The sequence below is a fragment of the Chiloscyllium punctatum genome, chromosome 10 (assembly GCF_047496795.1).
Source record: "Chiloscyllium punctatum isolate Juve2018m chromosome 10, sChiPun1.3, whole genome shotgun sequence".
NCBI lineage: Eukaryota > Metazoa > Chordata > Chondrichthyes > Orectolobiformes > Hemiscylliidae > Chiloscyllium > Chiloscyllium punctatum.
The window spans coordinates 12,999,076-13,025,688 of record NC_092748.1 but is presented as its reverse complement, the minus strand read 5'-3'; the positions used below and the strand labels follow the sequence as shown (position 1 = coordinate 13,025,688).

General features: G+C 43.5%; 2 protein-coding genes across 15 annotated transcripts in view; both read right to left on the bottom strand.

Annotated features, from left to right (window-relative positions):
• LOC140481897 (flagellum-associated coiled-coil domain-containing protein 1-like) overlaps nucleotides 1-5,797 on the bottom strand; it is a 37,676-nt gene extending 31,879 nt beyond the window's left edge. For 5 of the 12 annotated variants that reach the window (XM_072578541.1, XM_072578546.1, XM_072578545.1 and 2 more), the window contains exons 1-2: nucleotides 5,614-5,797; nucleotides 3,132-3,188 (exon numbers count right to left, since the gene is read on the bottom strand). In XM_072578541.1, coding sequence (XP_072434642.1) covers nucleotides 3,132-3,169 — 38 coding nt within the window. In that variant the 5' untranslated portion in view covers nucleotides 3,170-3,188; nucleotides 5,614-5,797. The other 7 variants (XM_072578552.1, XM_072578547.1, XM_072578542.1 and 4 more) reach the window with 4 other exon arrangements.
• A 15,288-nt stretch (nucleotides 5,798-21,085) lies between these two features.
• trak2 (trafficking protein, kinesin binding 2) overlaps nucleotides 21,086-26,613 on the bottom strand; it is a 79,047-nt gene continuing 73,519 nt past the window's right edge. For all 3 annotated transcript variants that reach the window (XM_072578534.1, XM_072578536.1, XM_072578535.1), the window contains one exon: nucleotides 21,086-26,026. In XM_072578534.1, the coding sequence (XP_072434635.1) occupies nucleotides 25,336-26,026 (691 nt within the window). In that variant the 3' untranslated portion in view covers nucleotides 21,086-25,335. The remainder of the gene's footprint in view (nucleotides 26,027-26,613) is intronic.

The window sequence follows — 26,613 nt, the reverse complement described above, 5'->3', positions numbered from 1 at the left end:
TTCATGTCAGAATAATCAAGGGCTGATTTTTATTTTTAAAAAACCCAGACTGATAATTTTTAAGGTGGTTTGGAAGAGCCGTGACTGGGGTCAGAAGCTAGTTTAGATTCTTTTCTCCTTGCGGGAATGTAAAACAGGTCAGATAAAATACATCTACCACAGCAAATGGGTAGCTGTCAAACTTGCAAACCAGGAGAGTTTGGTCAGAAATCTGCAGGCCGTTAGAACTGAGAAGATTTAGGCTGCCAGATTTGTAAAGCAGTCCTGTCAGTGGAGTTGGAAAGGACTCATTGAATTGTCCCCATGCTCCACAGGAACGAAACAGTCAGAAATCAGTGAAGTAGCATCCTCAGGAGCTGAGATGGGACGTACTTTCTCGGGATTTGAATCTCTAAATGGCTACTGTCAGGAAAGCGTTTCAGTAATCTGCCCAGTTTGTGGGGGGGGGGGGGGGGGCCGGGGTGCGGGGGTGGGGGGGGTACATGACTGTGCTGGTAGTGGACAGGATTGCTTATAAATACCGTCTGCAAGGTTTGATTGGAAGGAGAGAGAGGTGACCAATTAACCAGTCCCGGGGTGAGGAAACTTCCTCTGTATGACAATTCTGGAGAACGGAGAACCAAATAATGGAGACTTTATTGTGCTTTGCTTTCCATATTACAACTTTTCTAAACTGTCTTCTACAAATAGGTAGTTTGGGCTTTTTGTTAATATTTTTGTCTTTTATGTAATAAACTTCTGGTCTGTTGTTAAACACGTTTCACTAGCTATTTCAGTGACTGGCAGCTATTTTAATAACTTTTCTTTATTAAAAAAAAACAAAAAAAAACCTATCAAGTTAGATTCCATTCAGGGATGTGACTGGTTCAGTTCTTCCATCACCTGTGATCATAACATATTCTTAATGGAAATCAAAACGGAAATTACTGGAACAGCTCAGCACGTCTGGCAGCATCTGTAGAGAGAGATCAGAGTGAACTGGGGAAGGGTTCTGAGGGAGGGTCACTTAACCCAAAACGTTAACTCAGATTTCTTCCCTCAGGTTCTGCCAGACCTGCTGAGCTTTTCCAGCAATTTCTGTTTTTGTTTTTGATCTACAGCGTCTGCAGTTCTTTCAGTTTTTATTTAACATTCCTAATGGACACTTCCAATGACCTTGAAAAGCTGAACTAAGCACTTCTGCTCCAATTCAACATGGCAAAGTGAGATTGGTCATAGCCCTGGTCTCATTAGCGAGTGGGATTGGGGTCACCATAGCTCCAGTGAAGTTGAGAGAGTAGGGCTTTGACAGTGACCTTGGCCGATACAGGAATTGAACCTGTGCTGTTGGCGTCACAAACCAGCCAGCCAGTTAGTCAACTGAGATAACTCACCCTATTTTAAATCAACCTGTTCGGACCTAGTTGGAGCATCCTATAAGCTACTGACCAACTACTCCAATTCCCGGGAATGAAACCACAGCAAAATCTGTCGAATTCATACATATGTGTCTTTGAGATAGAATAATGTCCAAATTTTCAAGAGAGGCAATAGTTCTTAAATGTGACATAACCCCCAAGAAGAAATTATTTTTACAGCAGACAGAAGGAATATCTGATTTTCTCTGCATTTTACAGGCAGATAGGGTAGTGAAGAAGGCGTTGGGTGTGCTTTCCTTTCTTGGTCAGAGTATTGAGTATAGGAGTTGGGAGGTCATGTTGTGGCTGTACAGGACATTGGTAAGGGCTCTTTTGGAATATTGTGTGCAATTCTGGTCTCCTTCCTATCAGAAGGACGTTGTCAATCTTGAAAGGGCTCAGAAAAGATTTACGAGGATGTTGCCAGGGTTGGAGGATCTGAGCTATAGGGAGAGGCTGAACAGGCTGGGGCTGTTTTCCCTGGAGCGTCGGAGGCTGAGGGGTGACCTTAGAGGTTTATAAAATCATGAGGGGCATGGATAGGGTAAGTAGACTAGGAGTTTTCCCCGAGTTGTGGGAAGTCCAGAACTAGAGGGTCTAGGTTTAAGGTGAAAGGGAAAAGATTTAGAAGGAATCTAAGAGGCAACCTTTTCATGTAGAGGGTGGTGCATGTATGGAATGAGCTGCCAGAGGAAGTGGTGGAGGCTGGTATAATTACAACATTTAAAAGGCATCTGGATGGGTGTATAAATATGAAGGGTTTGGATGGATATGGGCCAAATGCTGGCAAATGAGACTGGATTAATTGAGGAAATCTGGTCAGTGTGTACGCGTTGGAATGAAAGGTCTGTTTCCATGCTGTACATCTCTATGACTCTAGTAATGTGCACATAGCTTCAAATAAGCCATTTTTTTGTGTGCAGTTTTATTACCGTCACTGTTTTGTAGAAATGCAGACACTGTCATGTTTTGCATTAAAAAGGAACTAAAAGTGTCCCTCTTGCACTCTTCCCAAAGTACCTCCCAGCTTTGACTCCAGCTCTGTGGTCAGTGTGTGAAAACCACTGGGTGAAGTTTGAGAATCAAATATTCCGCGTGTCTGCACTGATTAAATAACTTCACTCCCCCCGTTAGTCACAAAGACTCTGTAGGAATGGTTACTCCAAGAAATAAGAAACAGGAGCAGGAGTAAGCCTCATGCCTACTGTTGGCTGAAACCAAAAACTGCTGGACATCACAGTGGGTCAGACAGCACCCTTGGAGAGAGAGCAAGCTAACATTTCAAGTCAGCTCTGATGAACAGTTATTTAGACTTGCAACATTAGCTTGCTCTCTCTCTCTCTCTCTCTCTCTCCCTCCCCACGGATGCTGCCTGACCAGCTGTGATTTCCAGCATTTTTTTTTGTTTTCAGTACAGACTCCAGCATCTGCAGTAAGTTGCTCCCACAGTCAGCTGTTCTGCCAGTCAATACGCTTACAGCTAACCTTCTGTATCCACGCAGAGCCCATGGTTCCCTTTATTAAACAAAGCTCTACCGATCCATGTCCTGAGTACAGTTAATTATTGACCATTCGTAACTCTCTGGTCTGCAGATATCCAAAGGCTCACATGCCTCATGAGATTGAAGAAATTCCTCCTCACCTCAGTCTCAAATGGCCCCTCCCTCCCTAAGTTGTGACTTGACCAGGCAAAAATCTTTCTGAAGAGATTATGACCAGATCTTCCCACCTTACCCAGTCTTAGGCGGTAGAGAATCACACAAATCGTTCATAATATCAGATCCAGACAGTCTGAAAAATTAAACGATGGAGCACGTTAATAACCTACTGCTTTAAATAAGAACTCTAACCTTTTCAGTTCAGTATTTTATTTTCTCTGTTGACCATCTGATTTGGGAAGTAGGATCATCTCTGTCCCAGCGTACATTTCATTGTAAGGTGGTAGTGAGCAACTTTGACCCACTGTGAAATTTGTGTAGTCTCTCAAGGCCTCCTGTCTTCTCTGTTCTACACGTCCTGACAATTGCAGCTTAACCAGTCTCTCCACTTTCTCCTCTTCCAGATTCAAACCCAGCCCTTGCGGTTCCACTTTAAGTTTCCTCGCCTATTTTCACTCTCTCCTTCTCAGACTCCTTTCTCCTGCCATTGAGCATTGTGCCTGCTTTTGTTCCTTGCCTCCCACTCCCCCCTGCATTCCCAAACCCCTGCCCTCAATCTGTTAGAGCTCTGGCACCTTCCTGCTCTTAGCTGACAGTTTGGCTGCCCCTGAAAAGGGCCTTCGGGAACTTTCCTCTGTGACTTTCTTGGCGAACACCAGCTCAACACATCACTCCACACTGTTTCTTCATAAACAGCAACCACAAGTCCCTTATTCACCCTCTCACTGCCAGTCAAGTTGGCACAATCCTGTCATTCTTCATTCTGTCTGAACACCTCCTGCCCCCACCGCCCATGTTGATCCCACAGAGTCTCCCAGCAGTCTAGCGATCATTGATGACATTGCTTCCATCTCCCTATTCCTCATTTGAGAACCTCAGCATTTCCAACCCCCCTCCACCAGCTCATGTAATTCTTAGTCTCCACAATTGAGACTTGTTTTGCTGGCTGCCTCCCTCGGCCTGCTCCATAAGGTGGAATTTTCTGAGATGTCTTTTTCTTGTACCTCTCCCCTCTTTCATCCCACCCACGTGGGCCAGAGCCTGTTCACAATGTCCTCTCCTCAGGCCCAAAGCCTCCCACATTTGAGCTCATCACTCCCAGAACTCCCATGTCGGAATCCCTCCAATCAGCATCCCACACTCCTCACCAAAACACCTGTCGTCAGGGTCTCGAATGACATTGATGTGACTATGACAAGGGTAAATCCTTCTCGGCCTGTCTGTAGCCTCTGACAATTCCCTCTCTACCTGTCCCATCCTATTTCCCAGTGAGGTGCTGCCCTCGATGACGTTATTGATAAACACAATATCCCAATGCTTGCAGTTGTGTGTAATGTTGGGAAGTGTGTGTTAGCGCCCTGTGAAACACCTGTCCGACGCATGTTAAAATTGTCCTGGAAACGTTTTAAAAAATTGTCCTTTGAGCTTCTGTTATTCTGACCTGTGTTGCCCCGGGACCCTCCACAAATGTTTCTGATACTGCACTCAGGATCAGCGTCTTGAGTTGGATAAAAATGTTTACACCTGATCTAACAAAGAGATCGGCCTATGTAACCGACCTGAGCACTGCAATCCATACGATACCCTCCACCCCCTCACCAACTGCACACCGTGGTTCCCTCGCAACTCAACCCTGCTACCCACATACATATTCCTGATTCCCCACACAACCAACCAATCACTCACTCGTTCTCACTCTCCCTTCACTCACTGGTGCAAGCTCCTGCTTACTCATAGCCCAGTCACTCACTCACCCTCACTCACTCACCCTCACTCACTCACCCTCACTCACTCACCCTCACTCACTCACCCTCACTCACTCACCCTCACTCACTCACCCTCACTCACTCACCCTCACTCACTCACCCTCACTCACTCACCCTCACTCACTCACCCTCACTCACCCACCTGTCACTCACTCACCCACCCTCACTCACTCACCCATACGATTAACCCAACTAACACCCATGCACCCACCCACCCACCCACCAACACACACACTCACTCACCCACTCACCCACACACTCACTCACCCACATAATTAACCCAACCAAACACTCACTCACCTATTCACCTACCCATACAATTAACTCACCCACCCACTCACCCATTGACCTACCCATCCACCCACCTCCTCATTCACTCAAATCCTGAGACATTTAAAATCTCACCTGAATATGTGAACGCTGTTACTGTTTCACCAAATGCTGAGTGTCTTTGGGCAATGATGCTCTGAGTTAAAGACATTGAAACCGAAAATGTGCCAAGCTTAATTGACCCAACATAATTATGCTGGTAAGGACTGAAGCATTCCTGCACTTGAGGACCCTCTGTTTCTAGTGGGTGGTGGTTGCGGGTTGTGTGCGTGTGTGTGTACGTGTGTGTTGTGGAGCTATTAGAATTGTGTGTGTTAGTCTCAATAGACCTTGGGGGTCTCTACATGTCCCTCATTATTCAGATCTAAGCTCAACCATATAAGAATAATTACTTAATTTCTATTGTGGGGAGAGTGTCCCAGGGGAATGCTAGTTGTTTCAGATACAAAACCCAGTACAAACCTGAATGCGAAGGAAAACTGACTTCCGAGATGGCGAACCTGCAGCGATTTCAGATGAATACAGGATGTGTGGATTCTCTGTCCAGCACTATCACTCTATTCAGTCGGAGGCAGATTCTCAAATCACTTGTGGTCAAAAAGGGGAAAATAGAGTGGAGCTCTAAAAAGCACATGGTCACCATGGCAACTGCAGAATGCTCCCCATTCTTTGTAACCAGTGACCGTGAAACTTGGACCAAGGTTGTCACGGTGCTCATTGTTTTCAGCATGAGTCACAGTGGAGCCTGCGGACTATTCCGAGGGTGGGGAGGGAGATGGAGAGGGAGATCATTAAATCTTTCCCTTGATTCAGTTGTCGAGCAGAATCCGGCTCAAGGCCAGGGGATTTGCAGCCTTCAGTCCGGTCACTTCACATGGGAGGACTCAGAATCTGGGTGTCATTCGTTCACAGTTCAATTTCTTTGGTTCATTATCATGTTTTGTTCAAGCCCTACTGGGCGGCATGGTGGCACAGTGGTTAACACTGCTGCCTCACAGCACCAGAGACCCGGGTTCAATTCCTGCCCCAGACAGACTGCGTGGTGGGTTTCCTACCACAGTCCAAAAATATGCAGGTTAGGTGAATTGGCCGTGTTAAATTGCCCGTTGTGTTAGGTGAAGGGGTAAATGTAGGGGAATGGGTCTGGGTGGGTTGCTCTTCGGAGGGTCAGTGTGCACTTGTTGGGCCGAAGGGCCTGTTTCCACACCGTCAGTAATCTAATAAGACCATAAGACATAGAAGTGGAATTAAGGCCATTCGGCCCATCGAGTCCACTCTGCCATTCAATCATGGCTGATGTGCATTTCAGCTCCACTTACAGCGTTCTCCCCGTAGCCCTTAATTCCTCTAGACAACAAGAATCTATCCATCTCGGCCTTGAAGACATTTAGCGTCCCGGCTTCCACTGCACTCCGTGGCAATGAATTCCACAGGCCCACCACTCTCTGGCTGAAGAAATGTCTCCGCATTTCTGTTCTGAAATGACCCCCTCTAATTCGAAGGCTGTGTCCACGGGTCCTAGTCTCCTCGTCTAACGGAAACAATTTCCTAGCATCCACCTTTTCCAAGCCATGTATTATTTTGTACGTCTCTATTAAGTCTCCCCTTAATCTTCTAAACTCCAACAAATACAATCCCAGTATCCTCAGCCGTTCCTCATATGCTAGACCTGTCATTCCAGGGATCATCCGTGTGAATCTCCGCTGGACACGTTCCAGTGCCAGTATGTCCTTCCTGAGGTGTGGGGACCAAAACTGGACACAGTACTCCAAATGGGGCCTAACCAGAGCTTTATAAAGTCTTAGTAGTACATCTCTGCTTTTATATTCCAACCCTCTTGAGATAAGAGACAACATTGCATTCACTTTCTTAATCACGAACTCAACCTGCATGTTTACCTTTAGAGAATCCTCGACTAGCACTCCCAGATCCCTTTGTGCTTTGGCTTTATTAATTTTCTCACCATTTAGAAAGTAGTCCATGCTTTTATTCTTTTTGCCAAAGTGCAAGACCTCGCACTTGCTCACGTTAAATTCCATCAGCCATTTCCTGGACCACTCTCCCAACCTGTCTAGATCCTTCTGTAGCCTCCCCACTTCCTCAGTACTACCTGCCTGTCCACCTAACTTCGTATCATCGGCAAACTTTGCTAGAATGCCCCCGGTTCCCTCATCCAAATCATTAATATATAATGCGAACAGCTGTGGCCCCAGCGGGACACCGCTCGTCACCGGCTGCCATTCTGAAAAAGAACCTTTTATCCCAACTCTCTGCCTTCTGTCAGACAGCCAATCCTCAATCCATCCCAGCAGCTCACCTCGAACACCATGGGCCCTCATCTTGCTCAGCAGCCTCCCGTATGGCACCTTATCAAAGGCCTTTTGAAAGTCTAGATAGACCATATCCACTGGGTTTCCCTGGTCTAACCTACTTGTTACCTCTTCAAAAAATTCCAACAGGTTTGTCAGGCATGACCTCCCTTTACTAAATCCTCATTCTAATCATCTAATCTACTTCAGCAGATCATTTTAACAGCCCTCAGCCGTGAAAGACTTTTCAAAGCTCAGATCAGGTAAATCTACAAATCCCAACCCCCTACCTCCCCCAACAGCTTAACACCTTTGTCAAGTATTGCTTCCTGTCCCTTTCTTGTGAAACAAAAACAGAAATTGCTGGTGAAACTCAGCAGGTCTGGTAGCATCTGTGGGGAGAAAGAGTGTGGCACTGGGAAAGCACAGTCGGTCAGGCAGTATCCAAGGAGCAGGAGAGTCAACATTTCGGGCATATTGGGGGTGGGGTGGGGGGGGGGGGGGGGGGGTGGGAGGGGAGTGTTGTGGCCCCAAGGGGTCTGAGAGATAAATGGGAGGGGCTGAGGGGATGGTATCTAGGGATATGATAGGTAGATCAAGGTGGGGGGGGTGATGGTGATAGGTGGGAGCAAAGGGTGGAGAGAGTAGAAGGGAAGGAAGATGGGCAGATAGGACGGTTCAAGAGTGTGGTGCTGGGTTGGAGGGTTGAATCTGAGATAAGGTGGGACGAGGGGAGATGAGGAAACTGGTGAAATCAGCATTGATGTCATGTGGTTGGAGGATCCCAAGGCGGAAGATGAGGTGTTCTTCCTCCAGGTATCGAGTGGCCTAGAATCTGGCAGTGGAGGAGGGTCAGGATCTGCATGTCCTTGGTGGAGTGGGAGGGGGAGTTAACGTTTGGCCACAGTGTTGGGGTTGTTTAGTGCATGTGACCCAGAGATGTTCTCTGAAAGGTTCCTCAAATTGACATCCTGTCTCCGTGATGTAGAGGAGACCGCATTGTTTGGATGTGCAGGAAAATCTCTGCTGGATGTGGAGGGATCCTTTGGGGCCTTGGATGCAGGTGAGGGGGGTGGGGTGGTGGGTGTACAGGATTTGCAATTCTTGCAGTGGCAGGGGAAGGTGCTGGGAGGGGAGGGTGGGTTGTTGGGGGTTTGGACCTAAGAAGAGGCGCAGAAGGAATGGTCTTTACAGAATGCAGATGGGGAAGGAGGGAAATATCTGTCTGGTGGTGGGGTCCATTTGTAAGTGGCAGAAATGGGGACGATGATGCAATGTAAACTGAAGTTGGTGGGCTGGAAGGTGAGGACCAGGTAGTTTCTGTCCTTGTTGCAGTTCGAGGTGTGGGCTTCAAGGGTGGAGGTCCGGGAAGTGGAGGAGATGAACTGGAGGGCATTGTTGCCCACATCGGAGGGGAAATTACAGTCCTTGAAGAAGGAGGCCATCTGGGATGTTCTATGGTGAAATCAGTCCTCCTGGCAGCAGATGCAGTGGAGACGGAGGAAGTGGGAGTAAGGGATAGTGTTTTTACAGGAGGCAGGGTGTAAGGAGGTATAGTCTACCACTCCGTGGCAGAACACTTCCTTGCCCACTCTGCCAAGGACTCGCAAGTCATGGGCACCCCCACTACCAAATCCTCGCCACCTGATGCCAAAAAAAGCAATTTCTTGGTATTTTGCAACATCTTACTGTTTGGTGCTTTTCGATGATGAGATTGTTGTTGCATTTCTTAGTTCTTTCTAAAGACGAAGCTGAGACTTCAGAGCAGAAAGTAGGCCATTTAGCCCATCAAGTCCACCATTCATGTGAGATCATGGCTGATCTGATCTTCCACCTTGGGACCCTCCAACCACATGGCATCAATGTCAATTTCACCGGTATCCTCATCTCCCCTTCCCTGCGCCCCCCCCCCCACACCTTATCCGGGATCCAACCTTCCCACTTGGGACCACTCTTTTGAACTGTCCTACCTGTCCACTCCACCCTCCTCTCCGACCGTGGTCTTCACTCAAACTTTTATTTTTGTGGTGTGGTCATTGGTGTAGCGTAGGGGGAGATGCAGGCCATGTGGGCACAGCAAGATCCCACACACTGTGTGGTCACATGTGAAGAAATGTGATGGGGGGAGGATTGCCAAAAAAAGCAATTTCTTGGTATTTTGCAACATCTTACTGTTTGGTGCTTTTCGATTATGAGATTGTTGTTGCATTTCTTAGTTCTTTCTAAAGACGAAGCTGAGACTTCAGAGCAGAAAGTAGGCCATTTAGCCCATCAAGTCCACCATTCATGTGAGATCATGGCTGATCTGATAATCGTCAACTCTACCTCCCTGCCTTTTCCCCATAACCCTCTATTCCGTTACTGATTAAGAATCTGTCTCAGCGTCCTATACTTAACACTGTCTTAGCTGAGTGAACCAACTCTGGACTGTCTCCAGTGCCCATTATATCTTTCCTTAGATGAGAGCACCAAAACTGTTCACAGTATTCCAGCTATGGTCTGACTAGTGCCTTGTATATTTAGCAAAACCTCCCTACCTTTATACTTCTCTTCCTTTAAAATAAAGGTCAACATTCCATTTGCCTTCATTTATTTTTAAACTGTTGAATTTGGATGCTAGCTTTTCATGATTCATGGATGAGGAAACCCTGACACCTCTGTTTGGTAGCTTTTTGCAATCTTTAACCATTTAAATAATATTGAGCTCCTCTATTCTTCCTGCCAAAACACACAGCCTTCCATTTCCAACATTATATGTCATCTGCTAAGGATTCTACCCCCTTACTCAACCTCTCTATATCCCTCTGTAGACTCTGCCTTCCCACCTATTTTTATGTCATCTGCAAACTTGGCTAGAACACATTCACTTTCCTCATTCAAGTTATTAATATAAATTGTAAATAATTGTGGCCCCAGCACTGATCCCTGTGGCACTCTGCTAGTTACAAATTTGCTCCCCTTATCCCAATTCTTAGTTCTATGAGTTAGCCAACAGTCTATCCATGCTAATAAGCTATCTCAATGCCATGGGCTCTTCCTAAGTAGCCAAATTGCATTATCTTATCAGAACACTTTCTGAATATCCAAATGTATTACATCCACTGGTTCCCCTTCATCTATTCTCTTTGTTACCTCAAATGTTAATGAATTTGGGACTTCATGAGGTCATGCTGACCCTGTTTGATTAGGTTTCTAAATGCTCTGCAACTACATCCTTTATAATAGACTGTAATTTGTTATTATATTTGTTGCTGTTTTCTGATTTGGAACTTGTATAATCGCTGATGTTTTTTTTTGCATGGTGAAGTTGTTGAATTTACTTATGCTTTTATGGTGAATATGTCAAAATTTCCTCCTGCTGGAATTGTTAATAGGTAGCATGAACTTCCAATCACAATGTAAAGACTGACATACAAGGGCCCCAACATCCAAAATTTAACAGCAAACTCAATAGGGAAAACATCACAGGATGAACCTTACATTTTTATGGCCAAGTACCTGTTGGGTTTTTTGGGGCAAATTCTCACCATGAGACTCTGAGATTTCTCACTGTACCTTACCAGACTCAGCTCATTAACTCTTACTCAACCTTGCCTCCCCCCCTTGATCCCTTCACCACCCCCCCCCACCCCCCCGGATCCCTCCACCAGCTCCTACAGCCCTCTCTATCCCTCTTACAGAACATGGGCTGCAGGGGTTCAAGAAGGAAGCTTACCACCACCTTCTCAAGGATGTTAAGGGACGGGTAATAAATTGCCAGTCAATGACACCCAGGTCCCACAAGTGAATAAATTCTAGCCCCATGTTACCGTCTGTGGTTCCTGGATCACCCACCGGATATCCACCGATGTGCCGGTGCCATCTTTAGAAGTGCACCCTGGCAAGCATTGGTATTGTGAAGCTGCCCTGCTCGTTGATGAAACTGTCTGAGATGATACTGTGATTCTGTGACAGAGACACCGGCGATCCTAGTGGATGGCATGGTTCAAAGGAGGGGGCATCCTCTTGCTGAAGGACTGGCAGAGGAGGCTGTGCCAGCCTGGTCACAGGTCACCACCCATGTCAGTGCAGAGGAACAAGCCTAAAAAGGTCAATGAGCTTCTCCACTCTGCCAGGATAAGTGCCACACACGCTCTCGCTGGCACTGCTCCCATTCTTCATTCCTCTACAGCATTCACAGTCACCCCCATTGTCTCTTTCATTCACTGCACACCACCTCTAACCATTGGCCGTGAAGTCATCTTTCTCTTCTGTCTTGCAGGTACCATCAGCATCTCTACAATCTCTGCAGAGAAATGTTCCCAAGTCTACCAAGGTCTCAGAGAAATCATGCCTGTCCAAATCAGAAAACACCAACAAACTGAAGGCTTAACTAAATTAATAGCCCTCCACGTGCCCCTCCTTACAAGGTGATGGGGCAGTGCCAAAGGGCACCCAGCCAGAAGAGAACCCCACCCATGCCCTGTGGTAATCTCCTCTCAGGGACACACTCAAGGTGGCTGTGCCCGCCACTTCCAGCCTCACAAGCCCCCTCAGATCCTTGGAGGTTTGAACAAGGGAGGGCCTATTGGTGAGAAACCTGTCATTGAATTGCAGGAGCCAAGACTCTTCTAATAGTACCCCAGGTGACCATACCTTCCTGTCATGTCCATGATCAGAGACCAAACATGAGTTCCCTAATTTGATCATCTCTTCGAGCACTGCTAACATTGCCCCTCCTTGATGTGGCACAATGCCTGTAGTTTAGATTGCAGCACAATGCCTGTAGTTTAGATTGCAGCACAATGCCTGTAGTTTAGATTGCAGCTCTCCAACATGGATCTAAAGTTCCTCAAACAGCTAACATTTACTCAAGAGGTATTTGCTCTGGGTCACCTTGAAGTCCAGCAGTCCAATATGCTGCAGCAGCAATACATCACCTGTCACTATTGTATTATATTTAAATTATGAACTACTTACTCTCCTGTCTCCACTCTTTACACTTTATTATAATCTATATTTACACCAGTATCAATCATAGACTATTTTAAAGTCAGAGATGGTTCATGGTGTTACTCTGCCACTGTTCTCGCCGCAGGTCAACCTCTTGACCCCTGCCTGTCATCCTCTCTCACTCACCCGTGCTCTGGAGACTTAACATGTTGCAGCAACTGTTACTGAAACAATCTCTGAACCCACATTTATATCTCACTTTGAACCAAATTTCCAGTTATATTGACTTGCCCTCTGTCTCACTGCTGAATGTGTTTAGGGTTTAAGTGTAAATGTTGTTGTTACATTGGTTGGTGTTTTCTGTCACAGTTGTTGAAGTTACTATTGGTCAGACTTTCTCCATGTTGACAAGCAAGTTTAAAAATACTGAAAAAAACAATTGCACTTTAATAATCCCCATCCATGCTCCTGTCTGAGAGCGTTTCGGAAAATGGGCAGCATGGTGGCTCAGTGGTTAGCACTGCTGCCTCACAGTGCCAGGGACCTGGGTTTGACTCCACCCTCGCGTGACTGCCTGTGTGGAGTTTGTACCGTCTTCCCGTGTCTGCATGGGTTTTCTCCTGGTGCTCCGGTTTCCCCCTGCAGTACAAAGATGTGCAGGTCAGCTGGATTGGCTATGGCTTTTGCCCGAAACGTCGATTTTACTGCTCCTCGGATGCTGCCTGAACTGCTGTGCTCTTCCAGCACCACTAATCCAGATACAGAGAGAAAACAGAGTTAACATTCGGGTGCAGTGACCCATCCTCAGAAATTCAGTGGGATAAGGTTTGACAAGTACCTAAGTAAGGGGAGACCTCTTTCAGAGAGAGGGCAAAGTGGAGATTTTCCATGAACCTTTAGTTTTCAACAAGGACACGAAAAATAGTTTATTTTAATTTTCTTAATTTTTTTGCCTATTTTTTCTTATACATTCCAAGGGTTGTGGACACTGTTGGCTTTGGCAGTATTTATTATCCAATCCTAGTTGCCTTTGAGAAGGTGGTGGTGGTGGTGGTGATGGTGGTGGTTGAGAAGGTCTTCAGGAACCAGACCCACAATGTTGATAGGGAGGGACTTCCAGAATTTTGACCCTGCAGCACTGAAGGAACAGCGACATATTTCTCTGTCAGGGTGGTGAGTGGTTTTAGTTTTAGGAGGTTTTGATAAAGTCTGAAACAAAGTGCTTATACATTTTTTTCCAAGAGATCACTGAACACTTGCCAAGAGAACACTGAACACAATGTCAAACTTTCTGGTTGGCTTAATATTTCTGTCAGTTCTACCCAACTCTTGTGGATATTCCCCTTCTTTCTGTGTGTAGTAATGTGCATCCTCCAGCAGAGGACAGTGTTGCATCACTTTAATTGCAAAACACAGAAACAGCTTCATGGAAGAGATGATCTGACAGTTTGTAACATTCACCACCCCCCCCCCGCCCCCCACCCCAAAAAGAAGGTATCTGCTCATCTTGCTTTTTCAAGAGTAGTTCCTTGTTCACAAGTTGGGTTCACAAGCTCAGAGACAGGCATGGCTGCAGTGGAGCTGTCAATGATCAGCCTCCCAACTTGGATGGCTGAACTTGGTGGTGGAGGAGCACATTGAGAATAGGCTGCTTTCCCATTCCAGCACATACGTGTGTAGCCTGCAACACCCTCTTCCTGCCCATCTCCATCGTCTCACTAGTGTTTGGTTAATCCAAAGTATCGTCAATTCTTTCAGCCATGTCATTTTGCTTCTGGCTTTGCTCCATACTAACATGGTGAGTGGTTATAGGGCCTATCACCATGTAGGGATCTCTATAGTTAGCTGCCGTGTGCAGCTTTTTTTGGCCGTCCTATTTCACAGTTTGTGTCAGCTCAGCTGCTGTCAGCATAGTGTCGCTACTCTCAATTTACAAACAAATCTTCCTTTCCCCCCTCAGAGTGGGAAAAAAACACATTTTATTAACGGAGCGACCTTCGATACTGAAGCTGAGAAGTGATGATCTTTCTCCCCATAGTACAAATGAGGAGCAGTTATAGACCATTCAACAGATCCGATTGTAACCTCACTTCCACATTCCTGCCTATCCTAAAAACCTTTCATCCCTTGATTAACAAGAATCCATCTACATCTGCCTTAAAAATATTCAAACTGCTCTCATCACCTCTTAAGTCTTTGGAACTCCCTTACGACCCTCAGAATTTTTGTTTTGCCTCATTGCAGTTTTAAATGGGATTGTTGATTGACCCATAAGAGGAAACACCCTTGCCACATCAACCTATCAAGACCATTCAGGATCTTCATGCTTCAATCAACTCACTTCTTCTAAACTCCTGCAGGTACAAGTCTAGCATTTCCTCATTAGACAACCTGCCCATTCCAAATATCAGTCCGGCAAGTCGTCTCTCAACTGCTTCCAATGTACTTACATTCTTCCTTCAATAATGTGACCAATACCATACACAGTACTCCAGATTAAGTCTCACCAGTGCTCTGTATAACGGAACATAACCTCCCTACGTTAATATTCATTTCCATTTGCACTAACTGATAACGTTCTGTTATCTTTGCTAATTATTTGTTGTCCCTGCAATCTGGGCTCTGCATCTCAGCTCTACAATCTCTTAGCATTTAGATAATCTGTTTCTTCTTTATCCTTCCTTCCAACATGGATACTTGTATGTTTTCCTGCATTTCCTCCATTTGCCACACTTTTGCCTGCTCACTTAGTGTATCCATATTATTTTTAATATCCTCATGTCCCCTTCACAATGTACTTTGCAATCTATCATGGTGTTGACAAATTTTCTCACCAGATCTCCAGTCCTTTCATCTGTCATTTATAATAATTGTAAACAATGAGGGCCGGGCATTGTTCCCTGAAGGTTGGTTTCCCAGCTTGTAAAAGACTGGTTTACACCTACTGTCTGCTTCCTGCTCACCAGGATCTTCTATCCATGCCATTGTACTGCCCTCTGCAGTATGAGCTTTTATTTTCTACAAAAGCCTGTGATTTGGTATTTTCTCAAAAGCTTTCTAGAAATCTAAGTACAGTACATCCACCAATTCCCCTTTATCCACAGTACACATGACTGCCTTAAAGAGCTCCAATACTTTGGTGAAACATGAATTCTCTTCCACAAGATCATGTTGACAGTCCCAACTTCCTTGAGCTTTGTCATGTGCCCTACTAAAACTTCTTTAATACTATCTTCTAGCATTTTCCTTATAGTAGATGTTAAGCGAACTGGCCTGTAGTTTCCTGCTTTCTGTCAAACTCTATGTTCGAATAAAGGAGTGACATTTGCTGTCTTCCAGTTGAATAGGACTTTATCCAAATGAAGAGCTTTGCAAAATTGAAAACAACATATTAACAATCACACGAGCAATTGTTTTGGAAAGACCTTAGGATGAAGTCCACAGGGAGTTGTTAGTCCAGAGTTCCAAAACTCTTTTTTTTGTTCGCTCAGTACCACTTCTTTGGCTGTGATTTTCCTCATTTATTACAGATTCTGGGATGTTACTTACATGCTTTAGAAAGAAGACCGATGCATACCTGTTCAATTTGTCTGCCGTTTCCTTATTTTCCATTATTGATTCTCCAGACTCACTTTATAAAACCAACACACACTTTTTAACTATTTTCTTTTTTAAAAATATTGAACTAGGAAGGGAAAGAAGTTGCGGTTGGGAGTCATCTATAGACCGCTGAAGAGATGCCTCGTTGTAGAACAATGTATAAATCCATAAATAACGGAGGTGTGGAAGAAGGGCACTACAAATGTCACGGGTGATTTAAATTGGCATTTGACTGGGCAAACCAGACGAGCAAGTGGAATATTGGAGATAAATTTGTTGAATGCAACAGGAATTGTTTTTTTTTTGAAAAAAAGCTATATAACACAGAACCTACCAGAGACAAGCTATTTTAGATCTAGAAATGTGTAATGAGGTGGGTTTAATAAGAGATCTCGAAGTTAAGGAGCTTAGATTGGAATCATAGAATAGAATCCCTACAGTGTGGAAACAGGTCCTTCAGGCCAACAAGTCCACACTGGGATGCTCTCGGGGTTAGCAATTAAGTTCAGAATTATAAACTGTGCTGGAATTTTTGTATTGACAGAGAAGCTGTCCTGTGCGATCGGGTGAAGTTTCTTCCCTAGCATCAGCTGGTATAAAATCGATGATAACTGTAACCAAAACTCAAAATTAACTGTTTTAAAATGACACAATGGTACTTAACATCCCTGGTTACAGAGGAAGTATTCTGCTCCCAATCCAGTTGCACTCTCACTAAAGCTGTTTCTGGTGGTGTGATCGATGGACTCGCATGTCCCCTCTTCAATGTCGTAGCATTTGTATGGTAACCACCTGGTCGAATCTCAAATTGTTTTGAGTGGGAATAACTCATCTCAAACGAGTGTCCTCAACTTAAATCAGGGTAATTACAGGGGTGTAGAGTGTCGAAAGCGCTTTGGGAAAATGGACGCAGGGCAAGGTCTGTGGATGAGCCATGGCAGACGTTTTAGCAGATATTTCAAAACACAGGGCAAAATTTATACTTGTCAGAAAGGATTCTGAGAAAGGTGAACCACCCCTAGTTTATAAAGACAGTCAAGGAAAGTAGAGAACCAAAACCAAAGGTATAAAAACTAGAGGTCGGCCAGAAGATTAGGGTTTGGAACCAGTAGTGGGTGACTAGAAAGCCAATAAAGAGGAAGAAAATTCATTATGAAAATAAATGGGCAAATATATATAAAAATAAACAAGCACGACCTCTCACAGATATGTAAAAAGGAGCTAAAGTGAGTGAGGAAATCGTGGAGGATGTGACTGGAACATTGACAATGTGGAACAGGGTAAGGTGAAATTTAAACCATTATTTCACATCACTCTTCACAATGTAGGACACTATAAAGATCCCAAAGGTATCTAATGAGCAAGGTGCTAATGGAAGGAGAAGTCTCTCACGACCACGACATAGTATTTGACAAACTATTGGGACTGAATACAGACAGGTCACTCGGACCTACATCCAAAGGTTTTGAAGGTACTGGCTGCAGAGATTGGTCAACATCTTCCAGAACAGTCAGGATTCCAGCAGATTGAAAAAACTGATCATGTGACTCCCATGTTTAAGAAGGAAGGCCAACAGAAAGCAGAAAACTATAAGGCAGTTAGATCGTAAAACCATAAGATATAGGAGCAGAATGAGCTCATTTGGCTCCACCATTCGCACATTGCTGATATGTTTCTTAACCCCATTCTCATGCCTTCTCCCTGTAACCTTTGATCTCCTTTACTAATACTATCGATCTCAGTCTTAAACAGACACAACAACTTGGCCTCCACAGCTCTCTGTGGTAATGCGGTCCACTGTGTTCTGGCTGAAGAAATTCCTCTATATCAGTTCTAAAGATTTGTCTCTTCATCGAGACTGCCTTTGGCTCCTATCTGTCCTACAAGTGGAAACATTTCATCCACATCCACTCTTTACGGGCCCCTCAGTATTCTAACATAACATCAATTCATTGGGAAACTTCAAGTACATTGAGGATGAAACAGCAGGGTATTTAGGAAAAGCTTTCAGCAGAGTCAACAGAGTCTTATGAAAGAGAGAATGTGTTTGACAAATTTGCTAGAGTTCTTTGAGGTTATAATAGAGTTGATAAAGAGGAGCCAGTTGATGTAGTGCATGTCAATTTTGAGAAGGCAAATAAGGTGGGAAATTGAGTGTGGGTCCTGTAGAGATCTGAAAGGTGCTGAATGAACATTTCTCATTGGTATGAGGTATGAGATATTAGACTAGAAAGGATTGAGGTTAGTTATGCACAGGTGTTACAAATTCTAGATGGAGTGAAAGTCGACAAGTCCCCTGGGCCAGATGGGATTTTTCCGAGGATTCTCTGGGAAGCTAGGGAGGAGATAGCAGAGCCTTTGGCTTTGATATTTGAGTCATCATTGTGTATGGGTTCAGTACCTGTGAAATGGAGGATTGCAAATGTTGTGCCCTTATTCAAGAAGGGCAGCAGAGATGACCCAGGTAATTATAGCCCAGTGAGACTTACTTCTGTTGTCGGAAAGGTTGTGGAAAGGATTATAAGAGATCAAATTTATAATCACCTAGCAAGCAACAATTTGATTTCAGATAGTCAACATGGTTTCGTCAAGGGCAGAGTAGGTCATGTCTCATAAACCTCTGAGTTTTTTGAGAAGGTGAGCAAGTATATAGATGAGGGTAGGGCAGTTGATGTGGTATACTTGGACTTCAGTAAAGCCTTTGATAAGGTTCCACGTGGTAGGCTGTTGGAGAAAATGCAGAGGCATGGAATTGAGGGTGATTTAGTAGTTTGGACTAGAAACTGGCTTTCTGCAAGAAGACAGCAAGTGGTGTTGATGGAAAATATTCAGTCTGGCATAACTACAAATTGAGGGATGATAGAGTTAAGACAGATGTCAGAGACAAGTTCTTTACACAGAGTAGTAAGGGCGTGGAATGCCCTTCCTGCTAAGGTCGTCAACTCAGCCACATTAGGGAGATTTAAACAATCCTTAGATAAACTCATGGATGATTTTGGGATAGTGTAGGGGGATGAGCTAGAAAAGTCTACATTTGGCACAACATCAAGGGCCAAAAGGCCTGTTCTGCGCTGTATTGTTCTATGTTCTAAGGTGCTGCACAAATGCCTATTGTACAAGATAAGAGCTTATGGTATTGAAGGAAGGTATTGAATTAGCACAGATTGAGGGTTGGTTAACACGAATAGTCAGGATTAATGGGTCGTTTTCAGGTTGGAAAGACGTAACTAATGGACTGGCACAAAGAACATAACTGAGGACCTAGGAATGATCAATCAATATTTAGGACATGGAAGAAGGGAGAGTGTGTGATGTATCCAAATACTGCTGACATAAAATAGACAGGAAGGGCACATGGTGATAGAGATAGATCGGTTGCATGAGTAGGCAAAAATTTGGCACATTGGTAGGAAGAATCAAAACAGTATGGAGAGGTCTGGATTCTTGTGCATGTGACAGCAGTAAGTATTAAGGCAAATGAAATGTTGGCCTTTATTACTCTGGCCGGGGTGGGATGTGTTAAAGTTTTAAAGATGGGGAATTCAGGCTGTTGGTGAGGCCGCATCTGGACTTCTGTGTACAGTTCTAGTTCCCATATTTAAGAAAAGATATCCTGGCATTGAGGCTGCTCAAAAGAAACTTACTAGACTGATAAAGAGGTTGACTTAAAATCAGTTAAACTGGTTAGGCCTTTATTCATTAGAGTGGAGAAGAATGAGGAGTGATTTTATTGAAATGGACAAAACTCTGAATGGGCTCGTCAGAGTCAATGTTGAGATGTTTCCACTTGTGGGGGGGGGGGGATCTCAAATTAGAGGACAGACTTATGGAATATCACGTCACTATTAACTGATGTGAAGGAATTTCTTCTCGGAGAACAGTGAATGTTTAGAATTCTCTACATCAACTATGGAGGTTAGATCAAAGTATTAAAAAAGGTGAATAGATTTTTTTTAAAATAGAGGAGTTGGCAATTCGGAGGAGTTGACTCCCAGGCAGACTAGCCATTATATTGTAGAATGGTGGGCAGGCCTGGGAGCTGAATAACTTACTCATTGTCCTGGTGATACTCTTACCAATGGCTAGCTTTCTCACTTTTTTTCCTTCAATCGATTTTTTTGAAAATATTATCTAATCTTCAGACAAGCCATTTATTTTTACAGAGTTATATGCCTTTTTTGTTCAGAAGAAAAGAGTTTGATACCATCTTTAAAATTTCTGGTTAACTGCAGATGATGGGTCTGTCCCTTGAACACTGTATCTACACTGTGTGTTCTGAAATATCCCCTTAAACCAAGTACTGCTGCATCTCCATTAACCTATACTTTAATCTGATTTGCTAATTCACTTCAGCCAATTCTGTTGCCAGCAATTACACTTAAAGTAGTCTCTCCTCTCCTCTCTCTCAAACTGAGCATGAAATTATATTATGGTCGCTATTAATCTCAGGGTGCCTTCATTAATCCCACTTCATTGCACAATACCAGTTCTAGGACACGCTTCTCTTGTCAGCTCTAGAATGTACTGTTGTAGGAAGCTACAAACTCACCATCTTTGTCCATTTGACCTTTACATGATTTAGATTAGTCCTTAAATGACCAAATCTATCAAGTCTCACTGCTGCCAAACTCTTCCCCTCATGTTGATTCTAAGTCAACCCACCCCAAAGGTTTGATAATATGTTTTAAAAGTAGCCCAGTGTACGGATTAGTTTTGACATTTATAATTCAATTATCAGTGATTAGAAAGGTTATGTAACAAAGTCCAGTTCTATTAATAATTAAATGAATTCTGGTTGACATTTTCACAGATACATTGCCGTTTGGTCCCAATGGTCGGTGCTTTTATTTATATCAGTTGCAGCGCTATCTTTTTGCATTTGGGCAAAACGCTTGCTGCTCCTTGAAGTGTGATTTGTTTCCTGTAATACATTCAGTGTGAAACTGCCTTCTCTCAATAGTTCTGTTGCCACTAGAGTCACCAGACCACATGAGACTTGAGAAATCCAGTTCATGTGTCTTTCACATCCAAGACTTCAGATCAGCCCAAAACTGGGACTGACATCATGAAAGGAAGTGACAGAAGCAAACAAATAGGAGGATTTACAAAAATGTTTTTATTTGGGAATTGAGAAATGACTCAAATCCCATGTAACTTTGGAGTTACATCAATTATTACAATATTAAATAATGCATAACAAATAGTTGCAATTTTTCTTGAGTAATTCTAGAATATAAACTGCAAGGACTGAGACATTAAACGAAATCCAGCCAGGTACCAACATGACTCATCTCTTCTATTTCACTGTTGCTAGAACATAGGGGTGGGACACATTAAATATTAAAGTTAAATTTAATAACTAAGGAAGCAAACAAAGCAAGTCATATACTGGGACAAGATTAACGCCCCCTCCACCCAAAATAAAATTTTAGTGCAAGATTTTCCCAGAGACTGGCAAATGAAATGCAATGATACAGATGGCTGAGGATGGCTTACGTTCAGTAAAGACTAACTGCTCTCATTGCACGCTGCCCGGAGATCCAAACACATCTCTGCATAGCCCAGAAATAGACCGACAATCCAGTTCAAGGCCTGACTCCCCAAAAGAAAGAGAGGCAAGGTGTTAGGACATGTTCTACCTCCCTCACACAGCTACCTCACCTTTGGTCAGTCTATACAGTCTCAATCCTGCAAATAGATATTTATTAATTATAAAAGAAATGAAGCATGCAAGGCCAGAAGCAATAATACAGGCATCTGAATATTGACTCAATTGAGCCCTGTACAAATAAATGTTTTTTTCCCCTGTTTCCTAACTTAGCGGGAATCCTCAGGCCGCTTGGGCATCAGTGACTTGCTCTTACTGATGGTAGCATTGAGACTAAATACAAGATATTGCTGTGTGGACAGCAGATCAAATTTGACACAATGCTCTATAAACAACAGCCTCCTGCTTTCAGTTGGTATTGCATTTGAAATGTACACACCATTTCACTTGCATACAAGTAACGATTATCACCAATTTCCAGTCAAAATTCTGTATTTAAATAGAATATGCATTTACAAACTTTGCAGATACTTTCAGTATCTAATTACTTAGTTTATCAGATTGTAATTAGATTGTGGTCCCATTAATCACAAGCTTTATATGAAGCCTCGTCAATATATAGAGCACGGAGCAAAGGAATATCTGTTCCAAGTCTCATTTAATCATTTCTGTGCAGCCACTGACCAACAGTTCAACCAGGAAATGGTCCATCACAGCTACAAATTAGGACATTTATCAGAAGGAATTCTACATTCTATATTCTGATCAACTTGGGGCAAAGTTCACTGTGATACATTCCCATGCACTCACTTCCTATCAACATGCTTGAAACAACTTTTCCTGTCTCACCCTGTCCAATGCACCTTACTCTGAATTCTGCAGAAACACGTCGACTGCCTAATGGTTCCCAAGTTGATGGAAGCTCTCATGTCCTCCTCAGCTGCAACAAGTCTCAGAAAGGAATGGATTGCAGATCCATTTTAGATTCATCTCTATGTAAAAATACATACATGTTTGAAAGACAAGACACATGGAGCTGATATTGTGATGTGTTTCCAAACTAGCAACTGTTAATTAATTAATTTTCGTATCTCCAGTTTAATATTTCCTGTGCTCCAATGCAGACTTTCTGTAGCTGAGAGTATGTCGCCTTCATTTTCCTACTTATTGCTCTTTGATAACTGGTGGTTGCAAGTAATGACTGTGCCATCTCTCTAATACACAAGTCACAGATGAGCAGGGATCCCTGGGTTTGTTCAGTTCAACCCAATAGAGCATTGCACAGATTATAGTCCACACTGGAGATAGTGGGTTGTACAATTCCCTCATTAACTCACTTAATCAGCAAAATCCACAAGCAGAAGGTAAACCTCAAATCTTTGAAAGATGAAAGAACTTTAATGGCAAAAAGAATTTAAAGCTTGCTCTGCATTAAATTTTCATGTTTCCCTATCTTTATATTACTTAGGATTACAAACCAAAAAGTGCAAGTTATTTTTAAAGTGCAAAATAGTGTCTTTTACCAAATGAAGTAATGTGTCTTTCATGCTCGGGTTGGAAAGAATTCCAGGGAATCCATACGTACTGAACCAATACTGGATGTACCATCGAGTTGTGTTCAGAAAAAAAGCAGGACTCGGCTTTTTTTTCCCCCTCATTACTGCAGCTTTGCAGATTATAGTGAACCTACCCAAAATCTATTTGGAAAAATGAACTCTGTAGGAGTTGCCAACTATCCAGGACAATCTCAAGGGCAATGCTACAAGCAAATCAGGATACCATAGAAGCATTTATTTAAAAAAATAAGGTTATAAAGAGGTGGGCAAACTGTCCTTTTTATGTGAAGAATCAATAGAGAAATACCTAATTGGGTGACAGAGCATTGTAAATACTAACAAGAGGAAGTATGTGGCGAGCAGGGGGTTGGAACGAGTGGAAGACGTGGCAAACCTCCTGGAATGTGTGGAAAAAGAGTAGGCAACCCTCACCTTACATGTAGTCAAGGCAACCTCACTACTTCCCCTGACTAGTCTATATTGTGACTAAGAGAAGGGGGTTCTCTCGAGTGTGAGAGAAGAACAAGGATTCCTGATTGCAGATAAAACAGAATCAGGCTGCACCATGCCAATAACATCGAGAATTCTATTAAAGTCTGAACCTACTTGAGCCAATGACAATAGGAACCATAATTCTGTTAAGTCAACTTGGACTAAAGTTTTCCCCTCACTCCATTTACTCTACCCTGTGGATTTGTTGTTTTTGAAATGACAAAATTAAATAAAACCATATGCCTTTTGGCTGCAGTAGATTTCCCATCCTCATTTTGTAAAGTTTATGACATCTGATGCCTTAAAAACTCAAAAGATGGAACTCATCGCACCACACAGGCTGTCCCTTTCATTCCAATCAAAACCAAACAAGCCAAAACTGCACAGTACAGAGAAATACAGAGTAAACCCGTTTCAATCTGAAGTGTAACCAGCTCAAGTTTCACTTACATTGCTAGCAACCCCACCTAAAGGTTTGCAGAACCTTGAAAATTTTAAAACGAAACTCAGTTGCCTGTGTCATATTACAATTACAATAGATTAGCAATCAATGCAAGAAAAAAAATGGACACCTTATGGATTTGTATGAAAACAATAAAATAACTGAAACAACTCAATAAAAAGTATAAAGCTCAGCAACTGCACCCCACCCTCACCCACCCAAACTGGCACCCATTACAAAGTCCTAAGTCACTCCTAGATAACACTTCATTTAATACACATGGTTTTAAACTGAATGGCCTTCATTCCTCATGTTGCCAAGGCCATGCATTGTGCAGTCTGGTGCTCACACTGCAAAAACGTCAAGGGCACCCAATATCTAACTGAGTATATTATAGATTAGCACAGCTTTTCGAGTTTGACAATGTGACGATTATAGAATTGATTACAGGGGAATCTCAAAAGAGACGCATGCAATACCCTTTGAGGTTAAAAGCCTTTCTATTTTCGGGCAAAAAAAAAAGTGTGCCAGGACTCATGTGAAAGAGGTTTCAGAAAACCTAAACCATCCCAGAGCATTTGAGAAGGGTTAATAAGTGACATTACAAAAGCAAACTATTAATGAGCATGCAGGCCATAGTTAAAAGGATTATTTACATTTCGTGGCGTAACAGGTTCTGGTGTGATGACTGATTTCTAAAATGCCAAAATACATGTGATTTAAAAACGCTAGTCATCGCAAACAAGTAGTGCAGCGCAAGGTGTGGATAGTAAAGGAATAAAGCACAATTATTAGATAGCGATAGTTTGGGTTTCTCAATTGTTGTACTTATTCACAGTCATTTAATAGTGCTATAAATTGCCAGTAAAACTGTGCTTCACCCAGATAAAGCTTTCTGGATTGTGCTTTAATGCTTTGTTCTGTGCTTCTGGCATTTTGTGGTATGATGATATAATTCCCTTGTGAAAAAGAATGAAAGTTGATAAATTGTGCTTAACCCGCAGAGTTACTTCAATCGATTAGTGTGAAGCTGTCTCTTTTTCATCATTCTCTGCAAAACCTCAAAAAACTTGCATGATTTCACCACACTTCTCTTTCCCCATCTATTATAATCAGTTCCCTTCATTTACCTCTCATCTCTTAAACCATTCCCATTTCCTTCCTCAGCTCTCTCACCCTCTGCTCGCTCACTCACTTACACACACCATCCTCAGACTTTCAAGGGGTCTTTCAACAAAAAAAAACATCATTTCTTCCAGTGGGGAAGGGGAGCAAACATTCACACCAGTGCTACCTCATCAGCCATCACTGTGCCAGTAAATCGGACTTGCTTTCAGTCTTGTCTTCGGTTAAGTTGCCCATTTTTGGTACTGGCATGCCAAGTCCACCAATCACACTGGGGAGGCTCTGGTTCCGCCTTAAACCTCCCAGAAGACTGCTGCCAGTCCCCATGAACACTGCCGACTCAGGCCTGCATTGCCTGCTCCTGCCCTCTACACTGTCATCGTGCCCTTGAGCGCTCTTGGGCTTGACCACTTGGGCAATTCCCATCCTTTGCAGCTTCTTGACCAAGTTCAGACTGATGGGAGCGGAATCTGTACGGCTCCGCCCAGGCTTCAAGCAGTAAACCTCCTGGAGCACTGTCTCAGCTGGCCGCGAAGCCAGGAAGTTGTCAATGGCACTCCGCGAGTCAAAGGGCAAGGGCGACTGACACGGAGAGCAGGAGGGGGAGTTTGGTGGGGTACAGGGTACGGCTAACGTCTTTGGGCGAACCACAGATGGACTTTTCAAAAAGGGACAATGATAAATGCCAGCAGAGATCCCGCGATCGTGCAGCAGTTTGGTCAGGCTGCTGGTACTGCTCAGAGTAGTAGTTGACTCCCTCGTCTTCATGAAGGATTCACCAATGCTCAGGCGACAAGTAACACTGGGACTGCTGGAATTGGTGATGTTGATGGATGAGCCCCCTATGTTTGGCACTGCAGCATATGTGAAACTGGAACAAAGTGAGAGAGATAAGTCAGACAAATGTTCACATCAACTACACAACAGAGGTATTTCACTTAGAGCAGGATCTCATCTCCTTGTGCCCAAATCACTCTAAATAAAATATGGATATTTCCATTGCACAGCACTACCACCAATCACAAAACTGCCCATGTTAAGTCTGATCACTATACGACATTCTGTCTCAGACAGATTTTCAAAATTGGGAAGTTTATGTAAAATTCTTTGGTCTTGAATTCTTTGGTTTAGCGAGAAAGTATTCTCTCCAAATGTTGTCTTCCAATATTTGTGTTTACCTTCACTATACAAAAAAAAGGCCATTCAGCCTAACTGGTCTGTTTTGATGGAGAAGCAAATTATTGCAGATGCTGGAATCTGTACTGAAAACAACAAATGCTGGAGATCTCGGTGGGTCAGACAGCATCCACGGAGAGAGAGCAAGCTAATGTTTTGAGTCTAGACGATTCATCAGCTTTACAATGTAACATGCATGAATCCATGTAAGACTCTGTTAACTCATCTTTTAGATTAGAATCAGTCTAAACATTACAGCACAGACAGCAGTACACAGGGGCC